We start from the raw sequence: 22,360 nt of genomic DNA, 5'->3' as shown, positions 1-22,360 counted from the left end.
CACAGATCAATGCAAACAACAAGTAGAGAAAAGTTCAAGGGCAAAGAAACAGAACTTTTGACACGTTTACACAGGTTTCCGCAAAATCAAATATCTTCAAAATTAAGCATTAGTTATTTATGTATATGAAACATTGCAACTTTTTGCACTTCAATTTATATTTATAAACAAAAAGACCAAAAAAAAAGACCAGAAAAAACAAAACAATGACAATAACACAACAGTGAATTACTGGTCCAAGAAGCTTACTTGCATGGTAGTCGCAGTATGTCATCACACCATTAGAATCAGGACAGCTGATCACACTTGAATCTTGATAAAAACTATAGACCAATTCTGGAGAGTTGTGGAGAATTTTATGATGCTTATCAACGAAAGCATTTCCAACAAATTGGTCACTATGAGCTGTTGGAGGAGTTGCTGTCCGCAAGGCCATTCTGTCAAAAACCAACAACAGTATATTACTATCTCATACCTCCATAACTTTTGAAACCAAAACAAAGTTAGATAAACAAGGTCCAACTTGTAAGAGAGATGGACAAACTAGCATTAGGCTCATTTAGTTTAACATAGATATCGCCAGCATTACCAACCACCAACTTATTTCTAAGAGTTATCAAAGTACAGAACCAGGCTGAATTTTAAAACAACATATATAAGCGAAAATGTGGACTGTTTTGGATTAGCAAGATGGAAAACGAACAAGACAAGCACTTGCCATCTTTGAATTTACCCACATTTTTGTTGAAAAAGGAAACAGCTTGATACATGAATAACCACATTCTAAGGAAACCCTAAGAATGTTCTTATATCAACAGTGATATATTACTTGGATCCAAACGGAGCAAAAGCTCGGAATCTAAACCCTAAATCGACCTCAAAACACCAAATGGTCAAAACCCACCCAAAAAAATTTGAGATATTGATGAATCAAATATATATTGTGCCCAACATTCATTCCCAGCAGTCTTAAACAATAAAAACCATAAAGTAAGATGAAATAAAAAACAAAAACCGCAGTAAATCAGTCTAACAACCAGCGCATTGCCTGATCATACGAATAATATTAAAAATATGGACATTTATTTATTTACAAATAGAAAAAAAAAATCGCAAGCTGTTGAGTAAAAAGTGTCAGTCCAGAATCAACTTAAAGGGCTAAACGAAATCAGTAAAAGAAAACAGAATCTGCAATAATCTAAGGAATTAATGGAAAAAGAACCTTTTTTGCGTGGAAATACAAAAGCTTGAAGAAGACAGAGAATGGAAACGCAGAGATGGTACAGTGGCTTAGCCGGAGCAGAGAGAGGGAGCGAGGAAGAGAAACAGTTTTGCGCACGAAAAAAAGGGAAGAGTTAAAAAGCTACCTGTGAACTATAATGTGTTTTCACTCTTGGTCATACGCAAGATTGGGTCAAGTTCCTAAAAGGCCCCAAAAAAAAAAAAAAAAAAAAAACTGTAATTTTTTTTTCCAAGCCTTATTTCTTTTGAAAATTTTTTAAATTTGTACAACATTTTCTTTTTTTTCTAAATGTTGTATCTAATCAGGCTACAAGTATAAAATGATATAAAATTTTTCTTTGTGAGATAAACTATATTTTTTTATAATATATATATATATATAGGGATAAATGTATTTCAATATCCTTTATAATTAAAATTTTTTTAATTAAATCTTATAAAATTAATTTTGATATATTCATATTTTCTAAATAAAAATTTATTTCAATATGATCCAATTATATTTAAATTAACGGACTTGGTCAAATTTAGATCACATGCACTTCACTTAGCCCCCCAAAAATATTTTTTTCCTTTTTTTTTCTCTGAATTTTCATCTCTCTAAACAAAATTATTATTATTTAAAAAAAAGAGAAAAAAGACCAAAATGTCGATGATACACCGTTAATTTAGTACTTCGGACAATTAATTTACCCATTTGTGTTGGATGGACGGAGGCCTTATATCCTCTGTTAATGCATTGATCTCCTGCATATAAAAAAAAGCCACTTAATTGCCGTCGAAGTTGCTCCACAGATAAATTAGGAGCTCGATATCCAGACACTTGATCTGCAACATTTCAGAGGAAGTGAGATTAGTTATGAACTCAGCATACATGTAACAAATTAATGGTGCATAGTATGGTCACCATGATGGATACGAATCACTGCAGCATGCAAAGCATTCATTCCATTGAAGCCACCGCAAGGAGCTGAAGGAAAATGTTGTAAAATGTGTGGTGCAATATCTAGAAAAGCCCCTTCAACAGCAAGAAAAAGTGGAGATTCATTAGCTTCATTCACCAAACCCAACAGCCCTGCATCTTTTTCCATCAGTAGCTTTGCAACAACAAAGTGGCCTTTTTTCACAGCAATATGTAAAGCAGTGTCTCTCTGGTTCAAGTTCTTCTTCCTTAAAAGATTAGCCTGTACTTGGCTTTCAATGTCTTTATTGGAAACTCCTATGAGAAGAAGTTCAACCATTTCTAGGCTCCCAATTTTTGCTGCTATATGCAAAGGAGTGTCGCCATTAGAATTTTCTTGGTAAAGGAGAAATGGACAAAAGCGAAGAACTCCTTTCGAAACTCCCATTCGATTGAAACTCACAGAAATGTGTGTAAATCAAAAATATTAGAATATGCATAATATATGAATATATGTGTGGAATAAAACACAAATAAAGTATGAAAAATTAATAAAATAAATACAAATACAACCTGAAAGTCCTTTAGCTTTGATCTGTGTATGAAGAATAAATTGATCCGAGGCCTGTGTGGTACCACAGTGTCCTTAAGACAATTTCCGTCCCACTGGTGCAGATGTTTTCCCGACGGTTGTCTCACAGGATACAACGGAACCGAAAAACTCTCGGATTTAACACCTCCGAAGCTTTCTCTTCGAACCTTTTAGTGTACTAGATATTTTCCACTCTTCCTATGTAAAATATGCCAGGAAAAAACAATATGCAAGAAAAAACACCTTTTTCTTATTTTTTCTCAAAAAACATCAGGAAGAGTGAGAGGTTTTTCAAAAATTAATTAAAAATGAAAACCCTTTGTTTTCTTTTTCTTTTTCATTTTTTTTTTCAAAACGTAAAAACCACTTAAAACCCATTAACTCCCCAGTAACCCCACTAACCCAAATCATTCAATAAAGAAAATGTTTAAAAACGTTACAATCCCCCACATGAATGATTTGACTAGTAAACAAGACTCTTATGGTAAAGTTCTGCAGTTGGAACTTGCATAGGATAGGTAGATGTTATTCTTTGAACCTTCCCTTGTGAGACTACATTTTCTTTACTGACTAATAGTAGATGCGATATCTCTGAACCATTTTATCGTTTGTGTAAATGACAATATAGTTCACACAGATTCCTTCCTAGTACACTTCAGTTCTCACTGTTGTGTTCATTTTGGCCTTGAACACCTGCCTGATTCTGCGAGAGTTTCTAAAGAATTGCACCCTTAACAATTCTCCTTTGAAGCGGCCACTCTTCTATCTCACATAGGTGATTTCTATTTCCAATGTAATCAACATAACTATGCATAGATTACTAAACACACACTTTTAGGAATCATTAAAAGCATACTTCATGCTTAACCTCTATCTATCACTATTTAATCATAGGAATGGGCAGAGGATTAACCCCCATAGTGATTCATATCAGTCTTTACAATTGCGTTATCCCATTGAACCTAAATCTTGGGATCTCCAGTCAACTAGGTTGGGTTTCCATCGTATCGACATTACTCATGGGCTTCAATCCCATTCCCCTCGATGACTTCTCAACTAGTTCTCTATTTAACCCTTTGGTTCACCGATCCACAATGTTATCCTTTGACTTTACATAGTCTATCGAGATAACTTCAGTTGAGATTAACTGTGTAATAGAATTGTGTCTACGACGAATATGTCTAGACTTTCCATTATACATAATATTCTGTGCCCTGCCAATCGCAGATTGACTATCACAATGTATACTTATAGCTAGCACAGGTTTAGGCCACCTTGGAATGTCCTCTAAGAATTGGCGTAGCCATTCTGGCTCTTCTCCACATTTATCTAATGCGATGAACTCTGATTTCATCATGGATCGAGCTATCACTGTTTGTTTTGAGAATTTCCATGTTACAGCTGCACCCACTAATGTAAATACATAGCCACTAGTGGATTTTGAATCCTTTATATCTGATATCCAGTTAACATCACTGTATCCTTCTAATACAGCAGGATATCTCGTCTAGTGCAGTCCATATTCACGAGTATATCGTAAGTATCTTAGTACTCTAACGATTCCTTTCCAATTTCATCATTTGGATTACTCGTGTATCTACTTAGTTTAATTATAGCATAGGGTAAGTCTGGTCTTGTACAATTTATTAAGTACAACAGACTTCCAATCACCCTTGCATATTGCACTTGAGCTACACTCTCTCCTTTATTCTTAGATAAATGTAAACTCACATCAATGGGTGTTCTGGCTATATTAGTATCATCTTTACTAAAATTAGCCAGTATTTTATCCACATAATGTGTTTGACTAAGAATGATACCATTCGAAGTCCTCGTGATTTTCATCCCTAAAATCACATCTGCAAGCCTTATATCTTTCATATCAAATTTGGATTTCAACATTGCTTTTGTAGTTTGGACCATATTGTCATCACTACCTACTATGAGTATGTCATCTACATACAGACAAAGAATGACATATCCATTCTCTGTATCTTTTACATAGATACACTTATCACACTCATTTATCTTAAATCCATCACTAAGCATGGCACTATCAAATTTTTGATGCTATTGCTTTGGAGCTTGTTTAAGTCCATACAAGGACTTTACCAATCTACAGACTTTCTTTCCTTGTCCTGGTGCGGAGAAATCCTCAGGTTGCTCCATGTAGATCTCTTCATCGAGATCTCCTTTAAGAAAGGCTGTTTTCACATCCATTTGATGTACTTTAAGATTCCACAATGCAGCAATCGCCAGTATCATCCTTATGGAATTTATTCTCGTTACCGGAAAATAAGTATCAAAATAATCAAGGCCTTCTTGTTGCTTGTATCCTTTAATTACAAGTCTTGCCTTGTACTTATCTATTGTTCCATCTGCTTTCATCTTCCTTTTAAATATCCATTTGTAACCTAACGATTTACAACCCAGAAGAAGATCTACTAGTTCCCAGGTATGATTTTGCAAGATGGAATCAATCTCACTTTTTATGGCTTCTTTCTATAAATTTCCTTCAGGAGAACTAATAGCTTCTTGGAAGCTTTGAGGTTCACTTTCTAGCATATAAGTAAGAAAATCCGGACCGTAGGATTTTTCCGTTCTTACTCTTTTGCTTCGTCTTAATTCAATCTTATTCTCAACTTCGGTCTCCTGATCTTGATCACTATCATGATCATCATCACTGATAGCATCATAAGTTCGTTTAGACGTACTCGGTCCTGCTTCAATTTTATACAGAAAAATATGTTCGAAAAATGATGCATTTCTTGATTCCATTATTGTATTCTTGTGTATGTCAAGAATCTCTGACTTATACACGAGAAACCGATATGCACTAATATTTTGTTCATATCCTATGAAGATGCAATCTACTGTCTTGGGACCTATCTTTACCTTTTTAGGAGTAAGTACCACAACTTTGGCAAGACACCCTCACACTCGTAAATATTTATAGGTAGGATGTCTTCCTTTCCAAAGTTCATACGGTGTTTTCACCTGATCTTTAGGGGACACCTTATTTAAAATGTCATTTGCCGACAAAACGGCTTCCCCCCACAAGTTCTAAGGTACTCCAGAACTTAACACCATTGCATTCATCATTTCTTTCAAAGTTCTATTTTTCCGTTCAGCCACACCATTCGATTGCGGCGAATATGGTGGAGTAACTTCATGTATTATGCCATGTTGAGCACAATACTCTCCAAATGGAGTTACATACTCTCCACCACGATCACTTCTGATCACTTTAATTTTGCGGGTGAGTTGATTCTCAACTTCCGTTTTATAGAGAATAAATTTCTCTATAGCCTCATCCTTGCTCTTTAGCAAGTATACATAGCAATATTTCGTGCTATCATCTATAAAGGTGATAAAATACTTATTACCACCTCTAGTCGGTGCAAACTTTAAATCACATACATCACTATGTATTAAATCCAAAGGTTCATTATTTCTTTCAATTGTTTGATATGATAATCTCGTTAATTTTGCTTCTACACAAGTTTCACACTTATATTTGTTATCGATATCAAAAGTGGGAAGATGATTCAAGTTAATTAATCTCCGCAGAGAATTAAAATTAACATGACCTAGTCTACCATGCCATAAAATGGAAGACTCAAGTAAGTAAACAGAAGAAGTACTAGCTTTATTATTCATGTTCTTTGGCTTTACAGTCATTACATTTAATTTGAACATTCCATTGACTACATAGCCCTTTCCCACAAACATTCCACATCTGGACAAGATTACTTTGTCTGACTCAAACACTAAGCGAAAACTATGTTTGCTTAGCAATGATCCAGATACCAAATTCTTGCGAATATCTGGAACATACAATACATTATTAAGAGTCATATCTTTTCCAGATGTCATCTTCAGTACGATCTTGCCCTCCCCCATGAACAACTTCTCCCCATTTGTCTTTGGTTCGAAGGAGGTGAACATGCTCTTATCTGCACATATGTGGCGAGTTGCACCTGTATCTATCCACCACTCTCTTGGATTAGATCCCACCATATTCACCTCAGAGACAACAGGGCTTAGGTCAATCTCATCAACCTCTCTTGTGATGTGCTCCATCATCGTTGCCTCGATGTTCCTCTTTTTCTTTGGCAGCCTACAATCCGCCGCTCTGTGACCCATCTTGTCACAATTGAAACATTTCCCTTAGAACTTAGCCTTCTTGGAGATGCCTCCTTTAGGCCCCACCTTGGAATTTTTTCCAGGTTTCTTCTTGTTCTTGGAGCTACTTCCATGCTCCACAATATTAGCCTTCATCCTGGACTTCATGGCTCTTCTGTCAGACCTCCTATTGTCATCTTCAATTCGAAGCTTTCGGATAAGAGCCTCCATATCCATTTCCTTTCTCTTGTGCTTGAGATAGTTCCTGAAATCTCCCCAACTAGGAGGTAACTTCTCAATCATACAAGCCACTTGAAAGGCTTCATTAATGATCATCCCTTCAGCAAGAAGTTCTTGGATGAGCACTTGCAACTCATGTACCTGACTCATTAGTGGCTTGGTATCCACCATCATATAGTCCAAAAATCTGCCTACCACAAACTTTCCGGATCCAGCATTCTCGATCTTGTACTTCCGGTCTAAAGTTTCCCACATCTCTTTCGCTGATTTCGAGCTACAGTATACTCCATAAAGGGAATCCGATAGGCCATTTAGGATATAATTCCGACATAAATAATCGGAATTCTTCCACACATCCACCGCCATCAGAGTTTCTTTGTCACTCTCTTCACTACTTGGTGGTGCGTCTTCAGTCAGAAACCTTGCAAGGCCCAATGTAGTCAGGTAAAACAACATCTTCTGTTGCCACCTTTAAAAGTTTGCTCCATCAAACTTCTCCGGTCTCTCTGCATGACCTGCCGGAGGAGGCACCTGAAAAACAGGAGTCTGTGAAGGCACTTATGCAGCAGGCACATCTCCACTAGCCATTTCTTAATTGAAAATAACCCAGAAATTCAATTAGCTGTTATATTCAATCTTTAACAAACTAATTATAACCAATTTCCAAAAGGAAAATACACAAAAAATGTGATTTCTGTATACACCACAAATACACTATTCATGGTTACTATTCACCTTTACATTTACTGTTCATCCGTACATTTCCGTACATTTACTGTTCACTACCACGTGTCGTTATATCTGTTTGCCATGTGTCACCACTAACAGGTCGACACGTGGCTCTTTCTTTTTGTGACACACGGTGGCGTCTGAGTCTAACACGTGTCACCTGAATCAGATAGACACGTGGCCTCACTTGCCTGTGACACGTGCCTGTCTCTGGATGAGACACGTGGCAAGCAAAACGGGATGAATTCTCTTGGGCCTTGTTTTGTTTGGGCTTGGGCCTTTCGTGGCAAGTATATGTTCTAACCCGGGCTGGGCAGTGTAGCTGGGCCAGATCCATCAGAATTTAAAATTCAGGCCCACCAACCCAGAAACCTATCCAAACCCGTTTTTCCGACCCAGTAGCCCGTTTTCTGACCCGTATTCAACTTCCAACCGGGTTTTTTCAGCTCGCTTCACTGGTAAACGGGTTTTTTGACCCAGTTTACCATTTTTCTTACTTTCTGCACTGTTCCAGTACCCAAAAAATACCAGAAAAATATCAAAAAATTTAGAAATTCATGGGTAATTCGATTTTAGAAAAAAAAAATAGTTTAAACAATAATAAAGAATTACCCAAGAATTCTCAAACCCATGGGACCAAACAAATATATATATATGTATATAACAATGTATCCAGACCTTGCTGCTGTTTATCATAAAATGTTCAAAAAACAACGAATAATCAATACAGACAACAATCAAGAATCATATGAAGACATAGAAATTGATCTAGATGAAGACGATACCTATCAGTTTGGAGATGAAGAAGATCACAACATCAACAACATATTGGAAGCCTGAAGTCATAATCAACATCAGGAATCTCTGACAGTGCAGAGTTGCTTTCAGAATTCCACTCACAAAAAGCAGATCACGAGAAGTTACTATTCAATCACTGTTCATGATTGTTTCCAATGTGGTTTAAAGGGTGTATCTAATGTGTTTAATTGGTGATCTATGAAATCTGAGGCTGTGGGTGACTGTATTGATTGTGTTTCTTCATCACTGTAACGAGGTTGACTAACCTGTCCAGTGTGGTGAATTGATTTTAATTTGAGATTTTTAAGTTCATTTTCTAATCGTAATTTGTGTAGTTGTTGTTCTAATTCCTGAATTTTAATTCTTTGTAAATCTTTTTCTATTTCTTGATCTCCTCGAGACATACTGTCAGAAGAGATTGACTCTATGATTGGTTTATTAAGGGACCTTCTGGAGGAGGTTTCTCCTAATGGTTGATTAGATCTAGGATTTCTATCAAAAGTGATTCTAACTGATCCATCATCAGATTGTGAGATGAACTCAGTGTTGGTTAAGACATTTTGAATAGGGTTTGGACTGCGGACATCAGTTAATGCCCAATCAGAAGGTAAATTAACATCTGACCATTTGATTAGTTTAGGGATTTTAATATTTAAGTCTTGATTTGACCCTGGATTAACATGGTATGACCTTTGGCATTATGTTGTTCAGCTTTAAAATTCATATTAGTTCCTGAGACTTTATAATGGATTCTGTAAATTAAGGCTAAGGGTTGACGACCTTCGTCGAAGTTATAACCTAAAGTTTTTATATTAAGAGTTAAGACCTTTAATATGCATGGATCTGTTAAACTGACTGGAAAATTTGGATAACAGTCAAAATGAACAGGACCATTATATATCTATATACATTATATACATACATATATATATATATATATATATATATATATATATATATATATATTAAACATAGAACTAAATACAAAATAATTATAAATTAAAAATAAAAACCCATCAACAAAAAGTATACAGGTTTGAAGGTAAAAAGAATAAAAACATGTATATATATATATTTCCATCAACAAGCATCATCAAAACAAAAATATTCAATTATTCCCAATTCCACATATATAAACATATATATTAAACGGGAAAATTGTCTTAAGAATGTAAATAAAAAATATTAGAATATGCATAATATATGAATATATGTGTGGAATAAAACACAAATAAAGTATGAAAAATTAACAAAATAAATACAAATACAACCTGAAAGTCCTTTAGCTTTGATCTGTGTATGAAGAATAAATTGATCCGAGACCTGTGTGGTACCACAGTGTCCTTAAGACAATTTCCGTCCCACCGGTGCAGATGTTTTCCCGACGGTTGTCTCTTAGGATACAACGGAATCGAAAAACTCTCGGATTTAGCACCTCCGAAGCTTTCTCTTCGAACCTTTTAGTGTACTAGATCTTTTCCACTCTTCCTATGTAAAATATGCCAGGAAAAAACAATATGCAAGAAAAAACACCTTTTTCTTATTTTTTCTCAAAAAACATCAGGGAGAGTGAGAGGTTTTCCAAAAATTAATTAAAAAATGAAAATCCTTTGTTTTCTTTTTCTTTTTCATTTTTTTTTTCAAAACGTAAAAACCACTTAAAGCCCATTAACTCCCCACTAACCCAAATCATGCAATAAAGAAAATGTTTAAAAACGTTACAATGTGAAGAATGGTGTTCATAACCTGGGTTGTGACTTGGTGAGGATCAATCTCATGTTCTTCCAGTCCCTGAATAAGGCTTTCATCTCCTAATGTTGCAGCTTCAAACACTGTCTTGTCCATCTTCTTCCTTGCTGTACAAAACGGTGGGTCTTGGACATTTTGGTTTTTTTTTTTTTTTTTTAAATAAGAATAATTTTTTTTTCCTTTTATAGAGACGAAAATTTGGGAAAAAAAATGAAAAAAAATGTTTTGGATTAGGTAAGATGCACGTGACCCAAATTTGACAGAATTTGTTAATTTAAACATAATTAGATTACATTAAAATAAATTTTTATTAAAAAAATATAAATGTGTCAAAATTAATTTTAAAAAATCTAATTAAAAACTTTTTTAGTTATAGAAGATACTAAAATGCATTTAATCATGTATATATATATTAAACTTAATTGACATTCACATTCGAATTGTAAAATTTCAGCGAGGGTTTATATTAAATATTGTAAATATATATTTTTAAAAAAGGTTTATGTCATTATATATGAAATAAAACAAAAGGATATTGAGTTTTTTGTTTTTAAGTTTTTCCTTACAGTTTCAGTTGAATATGCACGATTCCTTCTATTTTGGGATAAATGCTTCCTTTTTATTGTTTACCCAAAAAAAAAAATGCTTCCTTTTTGTATTTTTATTTTCCTTTTTCTTTTTTTTGATAGCGATGTCAGATAAATGCTTTCGAGTTGATCATAGATTTTTCCTTTTCTCTGAGCTGATCATAGTTATATATATACGGAAATTCTATGTTGAGGACGGTCCGCATGAGGACCACAGTATTGGTGACGGTTTTTTATAGTATTAACGACGGTTTCTTAGAAAATCATCACCAATACTATGAAAAACCGTCACTAATACTGTGGTCCGCATGAGGACCGTCCGCACCATAGATCGACTGTATATATATATATTTTGAGTTGATCATAGATTGAGTTCTAAAAACATATTCAGATCAACATGTTGAATTTTTTATTTTTTTAAAGAAAGAGAAAAACGAAATGCTTACTAGTTATTGTAAGATTAACAAAACATATTAATTACTGTGTCAAATACAGGTGTAAAGACAAAACTTGGTCCAGAACAAATGGAGCTAGTAATTTATAAAAAATAAAAAAATAATAAAAAATAAAAAGAAATAAAGAAAGAAAAAGAACAAATGGAGCTAGTAGATTTATTATTGGATATAGTAATTAACATATCATAATTCAGGATCTACTTAGAGCCAGGGGTTAAAAAAAAAAAAAAAAGAAAAAAAATTAGGACCTACATACTCTAGTACAAGGAATAAGGGAGACTACCATGATGTTGATGGACATTTTACTCTCTCTCTCTTTCTTTTTCTTTTTCCTTTTTTTTCCCCCTCCAAAATTATGTACATTTTATTCATTACGACTGTTCAATTGGAGTAAATACTAGTTTTAATTACTGCTCACAAAAGAGCAATTTGTTTTAGAGAATGATAAGACTTTCAGGACTGTTTGGAGCATCAGGTACTCAGAAGAAAGAGGTAGCTTGAAGCAATTTTATTATGGAAATTATTACCATTTCTGAGGGATTTCTACAGAGAAAAAGGCCAATCAATTAGGAACAGACCATAATTTATAACAATAAAAAAAAAAATTATGAACAGATCATCAATATAGTAAGATAATGATTAATAAATTCCGGCAAAAAAAAATAATGATTAATAATAATAATAAAGAATTAAATCTACCATGCTACAAAACTAAAACATAAATGGGCTTTTATAATTAATCAATTATCCTAAAAAGAATGAATAAGTTACCGATATTTGTCTGTAATACTGTAGATGACAATGATGCTATGCCATTATATGAGGTTTTATTTTTTATTTTTGGACATATACATTAAAGTGAATACTATTTATCGCATAAAATTGTTAATTTTTTAAAGATCTAAAATGAATTCTATGCATTACTGATAAATCAACATCCACACACTCCATAGACCCACTTCTACACAAAAAAAAAAAAAAAAAACACAAAAAAAGAACCTCCATACATCCATAATTCCAAACACCCCGTATTTGGACCTAACACATATATTAGTTTAATCAAAATTTAATTCTAGATATAAACCAAATTAAAAATTAGGATAATAGATAAAATAACATTGATATTTTAACAATGAGCAAAGTAATGATTTTTTATTTATTTTTAATTGATACAATACTTTAAAGTTCAGAATTATTCATGATATACAACAAAAACATGAAGATCACCATTTTGGTTTTTGAACGAGATACTTTGTGTATCAAAAATTCATAAATTTTCTAGGTCCTAATGAAACAGAGAGTCAAATAGCTCCATCTCATGCTTCTTCAAAACCAAACCAATTTAAACCCCTCACTTCCATCACTTGATTCCGCCATGGAAAAAGCTCCATTTATGTCAATGGATGTGATCTACATCTTCTTAGGCTTTCCCCATCCAAAATCCAAACTGTACAAACCAAACTGATGAGACCTAGATACTCCAATCACTTGAGCACTAGCTTCCAGCGAACCCCACTTGGATAGTCTCTCCTTTGCTCCTTCAAGAACTTCATTTTCCAATCCTTTAATCACTTCTCCAATCTTCTCTGCAACAATGGCCACCCCATCTTACAATTTCATCCACTTTGCTTCTTCCAAAGCAACTAAATGAGAATTGATACAGTTACTGAAATGGTTCTCGAGAACCGGAGGGTCTAAATGTGCCTTGTAGTCAGCGTTGAGTACCAGATAAATCTTCCTCTTGCATTCCCTTGAATTTCCTTTCGCTTTAACCAAGCAAACCACAATATATACACAAACAAGCACAAATTGCTCAATTGGAGTTTGGTTGTATTCTCTTGTTGAATCAACACAATCATCTTAAGTAATTCTATGTTTCCAAGGCTCAAATCGAAATCTTGTCGGACTAAATTGGATGGCCATTTCAATTCTGACCAAAACTTGAAGTAGCATGAATTGCCTTTATTAGAGCTCACTATCTTCTCCAACCATCGGTTCAAGTACAAAATGTCGAGCCTAAATGGATCTTTAATGGCCGTCTCGTCATAGAAAGGAGATAGATCGGTGGGGAGGATCAATGTTGAATACTTTTCTACTCTGCTACGTGTGTAGTGGGCCTAGACTTCATGAACATGGTCAAAGATGTGCTATCAGTAGTAGCATGATGAAAAGCGATACCAATACAAAACCCAATGCAGGGAAACACAGTGATTTGCAATGCCATAACGGAATCCTCTGCATCTGATATGGTCAAGCTGGGCAGTGTCAATGGCTTGCTGCACATGTTTACTTGAGACATGGTTGAAATCGGTATCAGATTCGGCCAATGTGAGAGAGATTGCATCACCTGGTTTGTAAAGAAGAAAAGGTTTCTGAGAATAGGGAGGCCGAATAAGGTTTCCAGCAAGAGGAAGGAAATTGAGGAGGATGAAAGAGAGGGAGTGTTTGAGTGTGGAGAGGACAGAAGCAAAGGATGATGGATTAGAGTTTATGAAGGAGTAGAAGACAAGAAACTCTCCAAGATGGAATTTAAGGTAGAAGGTATCGAGGAAAGTGAGTTGGAAAGTGAATTCGATGAGTGAGTTGGAAGAAGAATCTTGTAAAGGAGCTACATGGGAGACCTCTACGATTTTCATTGAGTTGGCCATAATTCCTTAACACTATCAGACTTATCATTCAGACTTGTTAACTGTTTGTTTTTTTTTTTTTTGGTAAATAAAAAAAAGTTTATAACAAAATTGTCAAGAGTCGAATCACAATTTTCAAATTGAAAAGCATTCATTTCATGGTTACTGAGATTTATAACAGTATTAGTTAAACAAAATGCCAACTTAATTTACGTTTTTCTTTTCTCCTATAATAACAAAAAAAGTTAAAGTCCTACTTTATTTTTTTTCACAGCCATGCCATTTAATCCTGTTTACTGTTTTTTGGTTTATTTCCGTAACATGTGTGTTTTATTAATTAATTTGTTAATAAACAAGGACATGAAATTTGCACTTATGGTTTTTCTCTTTGGAATTCTGTAGTTAGGGTTGGACCATTGAAAAACACCACTTGATGGATCCACATGAACCAAACTTAATTATTTTCACTATGTTAGGTTAGGCTATGCAGGCTTCACGAAATGGATCCACATGCGAATGTTGAACCAAACTCAAAAAAAGATTAAAATTTTCTTTTCCATAAAAATTTAAAATTTTTCATCAATTGAATATTTTTTGCGAAACCCTCAATACTATTTATCAAACTTCCTTCTTAATTCTTTCATTCCTTCCTTTATTATTCTACTTCATTTTCCATAAAAAAAACTCAATAATGATGACTATTGTTTTTTTATATTCACGTTTTCATGTATAGCATTTAATTATTTGCATTCACTCTCCTTGCATTAATTGAAATAAAATGCAAGTATTACATTATAGTGCTCAATAATGATGAGTATTGTTTTTTTATATTCACGTTTTCATGTATAGCATTTAATTATTGGCATTCGTTCTCCTTGAAATAATTGAAATAAAATGCAGGTATTACATTATGGCGCTGTGCATGACTTTCATCTTGGGAATTGTCTAATAAATGAAATGGTACAATTTTTGGTCTGAGAAAATCAAATGCATGGAAGTAATTTTCTGTGGGACAAATGTACTATGGGTCTCATGCACATGAGGGAATCACCCACAAGTCAAAGGCACACATAAGTCAGTCAGTAGTGCGTGGTAAATTTTTTCTACTTTTCTTGATGATTTCTAAATTTTTGTTTAAAATAAAATTTTCAAAACCATAAGAAATGATTAAAAAAAATTTACAGTCTTTGTAAATCATCAATTTTCACCCTGAACAATTTTTCCTTTTTCTTCTATCAATTTTGTTAAAAATATTGACATTTCTAATCTATACTGATGAGGTTTTTAAAATTTTCAATCAACCATCACAATATGAATCTAATTTTGAAAATCAATCACCAATTGCCTTTTCATACACAGACAAATAAGGACAAACTTATGTTATCCCAGGGATTATTTGAAAGTTGAAAAAAAACAATTCTCGAAGTCAATAGAAAATAAAAATCTACTACCCCACATATAAACCAACCAAAATCACATAACTTCAATGGACTTCTTCTTCAAGTACTTTGGAAAATAAAAAGGCAAAAGATCTCATTTGTTGCACGTTTAAAACCAGATCAATCTCAAGTCATCCACTCCCATCCTTACTCTCAGACAGACACACTGCTCCTGTTTTACCAATAGAAATTATCTCCACCTTCCTTGGCCTTTCGAACCCAAAATCCATACTGTAAACCTCAAACGGAGGTGAGCCTACAACACTCATCATTCTCTATTTGCTTTCACTCTGATCCATGGCCTGATTAATGACTGAAACCTAAGTTTCCGCACCATCAGGACTCCATTTTCAACACCTTTTATAGATTCACTTATTGCCTCTGCTACATAGCATACCCCATATTTTTCCTTTAACACCTTTTCAGTCTCTACAATTACTATGCAAGCTGATATGCAGTTTCCAAAATACATTAGAGGGACTGTAGGCTTAAGCCTCGATCTTGCATCGATGCCAAATGCAAGGATGATATTTTTTTCTTTTGCCTCTATAGCTCTCTGTAGACATACCAATGTGTAGCCTAACATCAGTGAAAATGTTGATGTATGTCGAACTTGATGCTTTGATCTGTTCTGATCAATAGACACAAAGTTTCTAAACTTTTGTATTTGCTCTCCACTCAATTGGAAAGTGGCTTAGACTAAACCTGGTTGAACTTGATTTTTCCTTAATACTAGGCTTCTGTTATTAGGTCTGCCTTACTTTAGCCACCCTTCAAGTAAATCACTTCGAGTTCTGCAGGCTTGTTAATGGTTGTTCTATCATAGAATGGTGTAAGATCTGGTGGCCATTTTTAATAGCATATGTAAGCCCATGACTTGACAAATGAAGTTGAAGTTTTACTGTCCAAAACTGCATGGTGGGAAGTGATTCCAATGCAAAAGCCGCTTTAATCAAAATTTAATTCTAGATATAAACCAAATTAAAAATTGGGATAATAGATAAAATAACGTTGATATTTAACAATGAGCAAAGTAATCATTTTTTTTTTTACTTGATACAATACTTTAATGTTCAGAATTATTCGTGATATACAACGGAAACATGAAGATCACCATTTTGGCTTTTAAACGAGACACTTTACGTACCAGAAATTCATAAATTTTCTAGGCCCTAATGAAACAGAGAGCCAAATAGCTCCATCTCATGCTTCTTCAAAACCAAACCAATTTCAATCCCTCCACTTCCATCCTTTGATTTCGCCAGAGAAAAAGCTCCATTTCTGTCAATGGATGTGATCTCCATCTTCTTAGGCTTTCCCCATCCAAAATACAGACTATACAAACCAAACCGATGATATTGAAACACTCCAACCACTTGAGCTCCCACTTCTAGCGAACCCCACTTGGATAATCTCTCCTCTGCTCCTTGAAGAACTCCATTTTCCAATCCCTTAATCACTTCTCCAATCTTCTCTGCAACAATGGCCACCCCATCTTGCAATCTCATCCACTATGCTTCTTCCAAAGCAACTAAATGAGAACCGATATAGTTATCGAAATAATTCTTAGGAACTGGAAGGTCTAAACGTGCCCTGTAGTCAGCATTAAGTACCAAATTAATCTTCCTCTTGCGTTCCCTTGAATTTCCTTTCGCTTTAACCAAGCAAACCATAATATATGCACAAATTGCTCAATTGGAGTTTAGTTGTATTCTCTTGCCAAGTTAACATAATCTTCCTAAGTTTTTCTATGGTTTCCAAGGCTTAAATATAAATCCTGTAGAACTAAATTGGATGGCCATTTCAATTCTGACCAAAACTTGAAGTAGCATGAATTGCCTTTATTAGAGCTCACTATCTTCTCCAACCATCTGTTCAAGTACAAAATGCCGAGCTCAAAATGGATCTTTAATGATCGTTGCGTCATAGAAAGGAGATAGATTGGTGGGGAGGATCAATGTTGAATACTTTCCTTCTCTGCTACGTGTGTAGTAGGCCCAGGACTTCATGAACATGGTCAAAGATGTGCTATCAGTAGTAGCATGATGAAAAGCGATACCAATGCAAAACCCAATGCAGGGAAACACAGTGATTTGCAATGCCATAACGGAAGCCTCTGCATTTGATATGGTCAAGCTAAGCAGTGTCAATGGCTTGGCGCACATGTTTGCATGAGACATGGTCTAAATCGGCATCGGACTCGGCCAATTTGAGGGAGACTGCATCACCTGGTTTGTAGAGAAAAAAAAGGTTTTTGAGAATGGGGAGGCCAAGTGAGGTTTCCAGCGAGAGGAAGGAAATTGAGGAGGATGAGAGAGAGGGAGTGTTTGAGTGTGGAGAGGACGGAAGTAAAGGATGATGGATTACAGTCGATAAAGGATTATAAGAAGAGGAACTCTCCAAGATGGAATTTAAGAAGAAGGTATCGAGGTAAGTAGGTTGGAGAGTAAATTCGGTGAGAAAGTTGGAAGAAGAATCTTGTGAAGAAGATACATGGAAGACCTCCACGATTTTCACTGAGTTGGCCATAATTCTTTTAATAGTACTAGACTTTATCAATTAGACTTGTTAACTATTTTTACTTTTGGTAAACAAGAAAAACATTTATAACAAATTTTCAAGAGTCGAATCACAATTTTCAAATTGACAAGCTTTCATTTCATGGCTACTGAGATTTATAATAGTATTTGTAAAACAAAATGCCATCTTAATCTACGTTTTTCTTTTCTCCTACAGTAACAAAAAAAGTTAAAGTCCTACTTGATTTTTTTAACAGCCATGCCGTTTAATCTTGTTTACTTTTTTTGGTTTATTTCCGTAACATGTGTGTTTTATTAATTAATTTGTTAATAAATACGACATGAAATTTGCACTTTTGGGTTTTCTCTATGGAATTCTAGAGTTGGGTTTGGGCCATTGAAAAACACCACTTGATGGATCCACATGAACCAAACTTAATTATTTTTACTATCTTGGGTTGGGTTATGAAGGCTTCACGAAATGGATCTACATGCGAATGTCGAACCAAACTCAAAGAATGGGGCGGCCAAGTGAGGTTTCCAGCGAGAGGAGAGACATTGAGGAGGGTAAGAGAGAGGGAGTTTTTGAGTGTGGAGAGGATGGAAGCAAAGAATGATGGATTAGAGTGGGTGAGGGAATAGAAGAAGAGAAACTCTCCAGGATGGAATTTGTGGCAGAAGGTATTGAGGAAAATGAGTTGGAGAGTAAATTTGGTGAGTGAGTTGGAAGAAAAATTTTGTAAAGGAGCTACATGGGAAACCTCCATGATTTTCACTGAGTTGGCCATAATTCCTCTAACAGTACCAGACTTATCAGTCAAACTTAGTACTTTTTTTTTTTTGGGTAAATAAAACAAGGTTTATAATGGAATTTGTCAAGACTCCGATCACAATTTTTGAAGTCTTAGGTGTGGTGTTGGATCAGCTTCCATTCTCATGGTCACTTAGGATTTATAACCTAGTAATTAAACAAAACGCCAATTTTACTTTACGTTTTCTTTTCTCCTACAAAAATAAAAAAAGTTAAGTCCTACTTAATTAATTAACAGCCATGCCATTTAATGGTGTTTATAGTTTTTGGTTTGTTTGCGTAATTTGTGTGTTTTGTTACTTAATTTGTTAATAAAAAACAAGGATATGAAATTTGCACTTATGAGTTTTCTCTCTATAATTATGGAGTTGGGGATGGGCCATTAACATTACTGGATGGATCCACATGAACCAAACTTAATTATTTTCATCGAGTTGGATTGTGTTATGAAGGCTTCATGAAGTAGATCCACACACGAATGTCGAACCAAACTCAAAAAAGAAAGAAAAAGTATATATAGTTTTAATATATATATTTTTGATACGGATCTTTTGTCCTGTCTCCAATTCTGTCCCATCAATAGAAAATATACTTCTCATTTCAAATGCTAATTAATATATTTTCACACACTCTCTCTTTCAGGCTTAACTTTCACTCTCCATTAACTATATATTAATGGGCCAAGCTTTCCATGTGAATGCAAAACATCAATCGGCCACACCAATGCAAAACATCAATCGGCCACACCTCATTAAAATTTTAAAAGAAACCCTATACCATTCTTCTATTTTGTCTTTTGTTTTTTTATTTCTCTTGCAATTCCCTTGCCGTTCTTCTCTCATACAACCCGTAGCTTTTATATTTTTTAATCATTTATTTTTTTCTACTGTATGGAACTGCATTAAAGCTTCTTACTCTATTATGGTCAAGCTGGAGACGAGAGGATGAGTGTTAATGGCTTGGTGTATGTTTTTGCTTGAGATATTGTCGAAATCGATGAATGTGAGAGAGACTACATCACCTAGTTTGTAAAGAAGAAAAGGTTTCTGGGAATGGGGAGGCTAAGAGGTTTCCAGTGAGAGGAAAGATATTGAAGAGGGTGAGAGAGAGGGAGTGTTTGAGTATGGAAGGGACGGCAGCAAAGGATGATGGATTAGAGTGGGTGAGGGAATAGAAGAAGAGAAATTCTCCAGGATGGACTTTGTGGCAAAAGGTATTGAGGAAAATGAGTTGGAGAGTGAATTAGGTGAGTGATTTGGAAGAAGAATTTTGTAAAGGAGCTACATGGGAGACCTCCACGATTTTCACTGAGTTGGCCATAATTCTTTTAACAGTACCAGATTTATCAGTCAAACTTAATACATTTTTTTTTTGGGTAAACAAAACAAGGTTTATAATGGAATTTTTCAAGACTCCGATCACAATTTTTTAAGTCTTAGGTGTGGTGTTGGATCAGCTTCCATTCTCATGGTCACTTGGGATTTATAACCTAGTAATTAAACAAAATGCCAATTTTAGTTTACGTTTTCTTTTCTCCTATAGTAACAAAAAAAGTTGAGTCCTACTTAATTTATTAATAGCCATGCCATTTATTGCTGTTTACAGTTTTTGGTTTGTTTGCGTAATTTGTGTGTTTTGTTTATTAATATGTTAATAAACATTATGAGTTTTCTCTTTGGAAATTTGGAGTTGGGAATGGGCCATTAACACCACTGGATGGATCCACATAAACCAAACTTAATTATTTTCATTGAGTTGGATTATGTTATGAAGGCTTCACGAAATGGATCCACACACGAATGTCGAACCAAACTAAAAAAAGAAAGAAAAAAGTATATATAGTTTTAATATATATGTTTTTGATACAGATCTTTTGTCCTCACAATCCTGTCTTCAATCTTGTCCCATCAATAAAAAATAGACACCTCCTTTCAAATGCCAATTAATATATTTTCACACATTCTCTCTTTCAGGCTTAACTTTCACTCTCCATTAACTATATATTAACAGGCTGAGCTTTCCATGTGAATGCAAAACATCAATCGGCCCCACCTCATTAACATTTTAAAAGAAACCCTATACCATTCTTCTTCTTTTTTTCTTTTATTTATTTATTTTTTTATTTCTCTTGGAATTCCTTTGTCGTTCTTCTCTCACACAACCTGTAACTTTTATATTTTTTAATTATTATTCTTTTTCTATTGTATGGCACTACACCATTAGAGCTTCTTTCTCTATTATGGTCAAGCTGGGGATGAGAGAACGAGTGTCAATGGCTTGGCATACGTTTTTGCTTGAGACATGGTCGAAATCGACATCGGACTCAGTGAATCTGAGAGAGATTGCATCATTTGGTTTGTAGAGAAGAAAAGGTTTTTGAGGATGGGGAGGCCAAGTGAGGTTTCCAACGAGAGGAAAGATATTGAGGAGGGGGAGAGAGAGGGAGTGTTTTAGTGTGGAGAGGATGGAAGCAAAGGATGATGGATTAGAGTGGTGAGGGAATGGAAGAAGAGAAACTCTCCAGGATGGAATTTGAGGCAGAAGCTATCGAGTAAAGTGAGTTGGACAGTGAATTCAATGTGTGAGTTGGAAGAAGAATTTTATAAAGGAGCTACATGGGAGACCTCCACAATTTTCACTGAATTGGCCATAATTCTTTTAACAGTACCAGACTTATCAGTCAAACTTAGTACAATTTGTTTTTCTTTGGTAAATAAAACAAGGTTTATAATGGAATTTGTAGAGACTTCGATCATAATTTTTTAAGTCTTAGGTATGGTGTTAGATCAGCTTCTATTTTCAAGGTCACTTGGGATTTATAACCTAGTAATTAAACAAAACGCCAATTTTAGTTTACATTTTTTTTTCTCCTATAGTAATGAAAAAAGTTATGTCCTACTTGATTAATTAACAGCCATGCGATTTAAAGCTATTTATAGTTTTTGGTTTCTTTGCATAATTTGTGTGTTTTGTTAATAAACAAGGATATCAAATTTGCACTTATGAGTTTTCTCTCTGGAATTATTAAGTTGGGGTTGGGCCATTAACACGATTGGATGGATCCACATGAACCAAACTTGATTAGTTTCACTGAGTTGGGTTGGGTTATGAAGGTTTCATGAAATGGATCCACACACAAATGTCGAACAAAACTCAAAAAAGAAAGAAAAGAATATAGTTTTATTTTGCATAAAAATTTAAAATGTTCATCAATTTAATATATATTTTTTTGATATGAATATTTTTTCCTCAAAATCCTATTTCCAATCCTGTCCCATCAATAAAAAATAGATACCTCATTTAAAATGCCAACTAATATATTTTCACACACTCTCTCTTTCAGGATTAACTTTCACTCTCCATTAACTATATATTAATGGGCCAAGCTTTCCATGTAAATGCAAAATATTAATTGGCCCCATCTCATTAAAATTTTAATAGAAACCCCTGCACCATTCTTCTTCGTCTTCTTTTTTTTTTTTTAATATATTTCTTATGCCATTCCCTTGCCGTTCTTCTCTCATACAACCCATAAATTTTATATTT

General features: G+C 34.5%; 2 protein-coding genes across 2 annotated transcripts; both read right to left on the bottom strand.

The window, feature by feature from the left end:
- Nucleotides 1-12,828: 12,828 nt before the first annotated feature.
- On the bottom strand, nucleotides 12,829-14,066 carry LOC125423767 (anthocyanin 5-aromatic acyltransferase-like). Its single transcript, XM_060818901.1, has 3 exons — nucleotides 13,625-14,066; nucleotides 13,080-13,184; nucleotides 12,829-13,025 (listed from the first exon to the last, which is right to left on the bottom strand). The coding sequence occupies exons 1-3, from the start codon at nucleotides 14,064-14,066 to the stop codon at nucleotides 12,829-12,831; spliced, it is 744 nt and encodes a 247-aa protein (XP_060674884.1).
- Nucleotides 14,067-15,752: 1,686 nt separating this feature from the next.
- LOC125423766 (phenolic glucoside malonyltransferase 1-like) lies at nucleotides 15,753-21,465 on the bottom strand. The gene is made up of 4 exons (XM_060818900.1): nucleotides 21,427-21,465; nucleotides 17,555-17,667; nucleotides 16,345-16,430; nucleotides 15,753-16,063 (listed from the first exon to the last, which is right to left on the bottom strand). Exons 1-4 carry the CDS (start codon nucleotides 21,463-21,465, stop codon nucleotides 15,753-15,755), a joined length of 549 nt encoding a protein of 182 aa, XP_060674883.1.
- Nucleotides 21,466-22,360: the final 895 nt, after the last annotated feature.

Source organism: Ziziphus jujuba, chromosome 7, assembly GCF_031755915.1.
Source record: "Ziziphus jujuba cultivar Dongzao chromosome 7, ASM3175591v1".
Classification (NCBI taxonomy): domain Eukaryota; kingdom Viridiplantae; phylum Streptophyta; class Magnoliopsida; order Rosales; family Rhamnaceae; genus Ziziphus; species Ziziphus jujuba.
The sequence above is the reverse complement of the archived record's forward strand: the minus strand, read 5'-3'. Positions and strand labels throughout refer to the sequence as shown.

Bases quoted from the DNA above. Each gene is read 5' to 3' on its own strand.
- LOC125423767 (XM_060818901.1), bottom strand. From the start codon at position 14,066: ATGGCCAACTCAATGAAAATCGTAGAGGTCTCCCATGTAGCTCCTTTA. The intron at 13,185-13,624 runs GTGTTTCCCTGC...GCTTGGTTAAAG, and splicing joins TTATGGCATTGCAAATCACT to CGAAAGGAAATTCAAGGGAA. The intron at 13,026-13,079 runs GTATCAATTCTC...TGAAATTGTAAG, and splicing joins CGAGAACCATTTCAGTAACT to ATGGGGTGGCCATTGTTGCA.
- LOC125423766 (XM_060818900.1), bottom strand. From the start codon at position 21,465: ATGGCCAATTCAGTGAAAATTGTGGAGGTCTCCCATGTA. The intron at 17,668-21,426 runs GCTCCTTTATAA...ATGCCGATTTAG, and splicing joins TTGTGGAGGTCTCCCATGTA to ACCATGTCTCATGCAAACAT. The intron at 16,064-16,344 runs GCTATTAAAAAT...CACTGATGTTAG, and splicing joins CAAGTCATGGGCTTACATAT to GCTACACATTGGTATGTCTA.